Raw genomic sequence first — 5,519 nt, 5'->3', positions numbered from 1 at the left:
CACTGAACTAGCCACTGAACTAGCCACTGAACTAGCCACTGAACTAGAAAGTAAGAACCTGTAAACCATCTCTTTTCCCATATGTATGTAACAAAGTTTTCATGGTGGAGAAAAAAAACACCAACCAAAGAAGAAAAACCAGCAATGAGACAGCTCATTGTATACATCCACAGAGACACTATTTTATGCCTTTTTTTTTTGCTTGATATTGTTGTATAACTTCAAGGGAACCTTAATTTAGCCATTCCATATGGCCCTGGCAAACAGTCTGCAAGGGCAAATACAAATGTCTAACTTGTGCTTCGACTGCTTTAATATACAAGATATTTATATTGTGATGTGGATGTTTCTGGCTGTGTCCACATTTCTTAGTAACTTTCCTTTACATAAGCATTTGCACTGGAGTCACCTCTAGCATCGCAAAGGGAAAGTAAGACACTAAGCCTTACTTTCAGAAAAGTGTTCCTAAAAGGGATTGCCAGGTGCAGGAAGCCAGTATAGACTGTGTAAACAGAACTGCTCCAACAGAAAGATGACATTTTGAGTGTTGATGGACTCTAAGTAGATCATACCAGATGTAAACTTTTATTACTAAAAATTGTTCCTGACCCTCCAAAAGCATCATCAACCCAAATTTAATCCCCCTCAAACAAGGGAAGCTTGCTTACTACAGAAGGTTCACATGCATGTCACTATCTCCAGTGAAGAACTATCACTATTATTTACTTGTGAATTTATGAAGAAACTGAATTTTCTTAATATCAGAAGATATTAAGAATTGTACAAGAAGATTCTCCCACACTGAACAAGAGGACTCCTCTCTAGCAACCAGCAGCACCTGGGGCAGCCTTTGAGGAAGGGTAAACACCCCCTCTAACTTTTTTAGCTCACTTCTTTAAAGACGGGTCTGCACACACCCCAAATAACATTTGGGGTTAGTCAGTGGGTGCGGACAAGTTTAGTAGCTCTAGGTCATGAAAGGTGAACCCAGATGTTTTGTTAAATCAGTCAGCTGAACAGAAAATGTGATGTCAAAGTTCAATTACTTCTGCTTTCTTACCTAATCATTTGCACTGGCATCAGCCAGTTTCTGCAGCAGAACCTGGCAGCTACCAAAACAGGCTGCAGTAGGAATTATAGGTATAATACAGGAAATAATCACAAAAATATCATTGTGTAATTCAGTTAAATGACCAATAGGAAGACCTCATCCAGGCTCAATTAGATCTGCTAATCACAGTGGTAGTTTTAACTCTCATCATTAATGCCAGATGCCCTATGATATTCACAGTTCCCAGAAACAGATATCCTTCAACATGAACAATGAATTGTTGCAACTTTAAAGCTGAGAAAACAGGCTCCCAGAGGCCAAGCAACAACAAAAACAAGTCCTCCCGTTGCATATATCTACCTTAAACAGGGGAAACGAAAAAACGTGACTGTCTTGACATGACACTTCCAGGTATATTTCCTGTCTCTTGTTTGCAGCGAGGAAAGACAGTCACCCTTATTTTCTCTTTTGCTCATCCAATAGCAGACTATGGGGCCAGGAACCTAAAATAAGGGTACTATGGGGCCATCAGTGACCAGCTCTCTCTGCTAGAGAGAGACAGAACCCCTGCCACAGAACAGCAGTGCTTCTGGCTGAGTCCTCTTAGGAATTCAGAGCCACTTCCAAGCAGCATGCCTAGGTTTAAGCAAAACAGCATGACTTGCTGAAATGCAGCAAAGGCCATGATTTCTGGAAGACGTGCCAGTAACTCACAGCCAGTTTCTTCTGAGCCCTGAGGATCTAACCCAAAGGGTGAAATTGTGAAGGTTATAAAATGAGCTAGAGAGAAACATGTCTCCCTTTCAAAGACAGGAAAGTCTTCCCACCAGCTTCTCAGAGAAGCATTTGGGTACCTTGTGCAGTGTCACCACAGTCATTAAAGAAAAGTGTTAGGCTGAAGACAGAAACACATATTGCTTTTCTGTAGTTAGCTTTCATTTGTTTGTCTATATTTAAGGAGCTTACTCTCCTCTCACATCTTATGTTAGGGTGTCTAAGACTGTGCAGGTTTATAGACTGTGAGCAGCCCATAGCAAAGAAAAACTGCTACTCACCTAAAACAGCAAGAGAAGGAACCTTCCTTTGATGCCTCTTCCCCTCATTGCCCCTTCAAAACCAGGTAGTCTGCTTTACAGCATTACAGTGAACAGCTATTGCTAGAGAAGTATGAAGTCTTACAAATTTAAGCAATCCCATCTCACCTGATTATGGTCTGATTTAGAAATGAGTTCCTACCAAGCTAATCTAGCAAAGAGGGTTCAACTGAAGACTGGGGGTTGGCAGTATTCTTAAATTTGAGTACATCAGTTGTACAACACATATAGTCAAGACAGCATAGTTTAAAGACTTCCACTATTAATTCCTACAGTTAATGCAGTCATGCAGTCATTGATTGTTGGGCATGGGGGAGAAAGATACAGAGTTTCTAGAACAAAAAGCCTTTTGTATCTGACTGAAAGATTCCTAAGGAATAAGGAATAGGGCTTTTAAAGCCAAAATAAACAAACAAACAAAATATCACCTTATTTATTGCTCAATCAAACTATCCCGGTGAGCACCATCGAATATTTATGCAAGAGTACTATTAATTGCCTCTGCACTGTCCTCACACAGACACATCTGCTGGATTAGCCTCCAACATCACCAACTTAAGTTTAAATTCTTCTTAAGTTTAATTTTAATGTACATTAATGCGAGAAAAATCACATTTAGAAGCTTCACAGAAAGGCCAGTTCATAAGTACATTTCTCCTCCAGAGTAGCCATGAGAGTTAATAACAATAATTTCTGTACATTTTCTGTCCTGTCAACAGAGATCACAAGTGCTCTATGGCACCTTTTAAAACTTTCCCAATACCATCAGGTCCAGAAGCTTGAGAGATAACATGATTAAAGATCCCCAACTCCTTTTCTTTCCCCTTAATTAAAGGTGAAAGGCAAGGCTTAGCTTAGAGAAAGCACTAGTTCTGCAGGTCATGAATATTTCTTAGTAGGTTCTCACTGAAAATGTCCTGTGACCAACTTATGCAGCTTTTAATTTCTGCAGCTCAGCTACCAAGAAAGTTCTCTACACCTGCCCCACAATATAATCATATAATCACAGAATCATTTAGGTTGGAAAAGATCAGAGTCCAACTCTTGACCAATCACCACCTTATCAACTGGACCAGAGCACTGAGTGCCATGTCTAGTTGTTCCTTGAACACTTTCAGGGATGGCGACTCCACTACCTCCCTGGGCAGTCTATTCCAACGTTTTACAACCCTTTCTGTGAAGAAATTCCTCCTGATGTCCAACCTGAACCTCCCCTGGCCCAGCTTGAGGCTGTGTCCTCTTATCCTGTCACTGGTTGCCTGGGAGAAGAGACCAACTCCCACCCACTCTGCTTGTCGGGTATCGATCACTCCTTTTTTTCCCCTCACTAGTTTCTGGCCACTCCCCACCCTCTCCAGAGCACGTGGGTCCCACAGAAGAGACTGCTCAGCCCATATGCCTGACTTGGATGCCAGAATTACTCAGCCTTATTGTTCGTGTGAACGCGCTCCAGCCACAGAAGCAGCAGCAGCAGGCTCCAGGCTGCCGCTGAATTTCTGCCTAGATTTCCTCTGGCTCACAAACAATCAGCATCTGCACAGCCACACACCTACAGTCACTTCATGCAAAGACTTCTTATCAGCACCTTGCTGGTAAACCTGCTTCCCACCTGGTGTTTTTTTGGGAACTGGGGCAGGAAGAGGAAAAAAACCCCAAACAAGTAAGTCTTAGAACAATGTAGGCACCAGACTGCGATGCACTGTACTGCTTCCAAACCACGCTCTATCATTTCCTCACTAGTCAAAGCCAGCACTGCTAACAGACACAGCTAATCAGAAAGCTGAGCAGCCTGAACAACCAAAACCTGTCAACAAAAAAACCCCACAGCTCAGTGACTCAGATGTACAAATGCAATTAAGAACAAATGAAGGAAAAAAATACAAAGAAAATAGTATTTATTATTATTCACTATATGAAAGAGAAAGTCTGCGCTAGCTGTTCATCTAACAGCCCAACGTTTCCCTAAAGTCTTGCAGAAGCAAAGAGAGAGGAAAAGAGAAACCACCATGAAGCCAAAGACCTATCACACAGACATCACTTCAAGCCTCTCCTAAACAGGACTCATCTGCAAAAAGAGGAGTTTCCACACTTCAGTTTCTGTTACGTGAGGAGGAGTGAAAGGTAAACCTCAAAACATACCCAGCATGAGCACCTTGGATGCGCCATATCCGTAATGCACTGAGAACCCATCCTAGACTATTTCATTGCACAACTGTGCTACGTAAGTCTTCTCAAAACACTATTTCCACCTATACCTCTTTCCCTAAAACACCAGTAAGACACAAGAAGCATAGAACAGGAGCACTGTAAGATGTGATCTGAAACTGACAGCCTTAACACGACTAGCACTGTAACGCTGTGTGTTAATTCACTGCTTCTCCACAGGTATCTGGCCCCGTGATCTGTTTTTCTCTTATTTCCATACGCTTTCTGGGTGGGGAACCTTTTCCCAATTTATTCTAATATTCCCTATTCCCCTCCAGTTTTTAAGGAGTTAAAAGGACCATAAAAAATATTGGACACAGAACTCTGTCCTGGAACAGCAGCATTCAGCGCCGTCAACACAAAACACACTCGCGGTCCCTCGCTCATTCACCTTGTAAAGGCCATCAGAAACGCAAACTACGCAGCCCACATCCTAAAGTTTGCACGGCGGCAGAGAACCGCTGGCTTGCGCTCAAACAGGCCGGGCTTAAACAGGTTACATCTGTGTGAAAACAAGAGACACATGGAAATAATCAGCGCGCACCGCCCCGGCTGCGGCGTTCGCTCGCGTTTCGCTGCTGGAGATGCGAGTTGGCTCCTCTGGCTCCGGGGCGAGGGAGGGGAAGCGATACCCTCCCCCCCGTCCCGGGGTTGCGGGAACACACGCAGACACGGATACACAGCCACACCTCGGGGGGAGCGTCCCCCCGCAGCCCAGCGCCGTGCGGAGCGGGAGCCGGGGCGCTCCCGGAGGCAGCGGAACGCGACAGCCCCGCGGGGAGGGGACGCGGCACTTACAGCTCAGGACCCCCAAGTAACCGAGGAGCAGCAGGCGGAGGCCGGGGCTCGCCATCTTCCCGGCGGCGGAGCAGGGCCGGGGGCGCGGAGCGGGGCGGTGCCGGGGGCGCGGTGCCCGCGGAGCAGGTGCGGCAGCCGGGGCGCAGCGCCCGCGCCGCCCGGGCTCCCCCTCCTCCGCGCCGCCGGGGCCGCCCCAAACTTTTAACGTGCTCGAGGAGGCGCCTCCCCGCCCCGAGCGCGGGAGCCGGGGCTGGACGCGGGGATGTGCCCTGGCCGAGCGCCCGCCCGCCCTGGAGCGCGGAGCAGCGGCGGGCAGCGGATCCGGGAGCATCCCTCTCCTCCCCCGCGCATCCCGGGGGCTATGCTGTCTT

The 5,519-nt window shown here is 46.2% G+C and overlaps 1 protein-coding gene across 1 annotated transcript in view; it reads right to left on the bottom strand.

Annotated features, from left to right (window-relative positions):
* The window catches only part of JAM2 (junctional adhesion molecule 2), a 37,469-nt gene extending 32,197 nt beyond the window's left edge, over nt 1-5,272 (bottom strand). Inside the window, exon 1 of the mRNA XM_027680886.1 lies at nt 5,149-5,272. Within this exon, the coding sequence (XP_027536687.1) occupies nt 5,149-5,203 (55 nt within the window). The 5' untranslated portion in view covers nt 5,204-5,272. The remainder of the gene's footprint in view (nt 1-5,148) is intronic.
* Nucleotides 5,273-5,519: the final 247 nt, after the last annotated feature.

Source organism: Neopelma chrysocephalum, unplaced genomic scaffold (genome assembly GCF_003984885.1).
Source record: "Neopelma chrysocephalum unplaced genomic scaffold, ASM398488v2 Primary Assembly neopelma1_60, whole genome shotgun sequence".
NCBI classification, from domain to species: Eukaryota; Metazoa; Chordata; class Aves; order Passeriformes; family Pipridae; genus Neopelma; species Neopelma chrysocephalum.
This window is presented reverse-complemented; position numbering and strand designations above follow the sequence as displayed.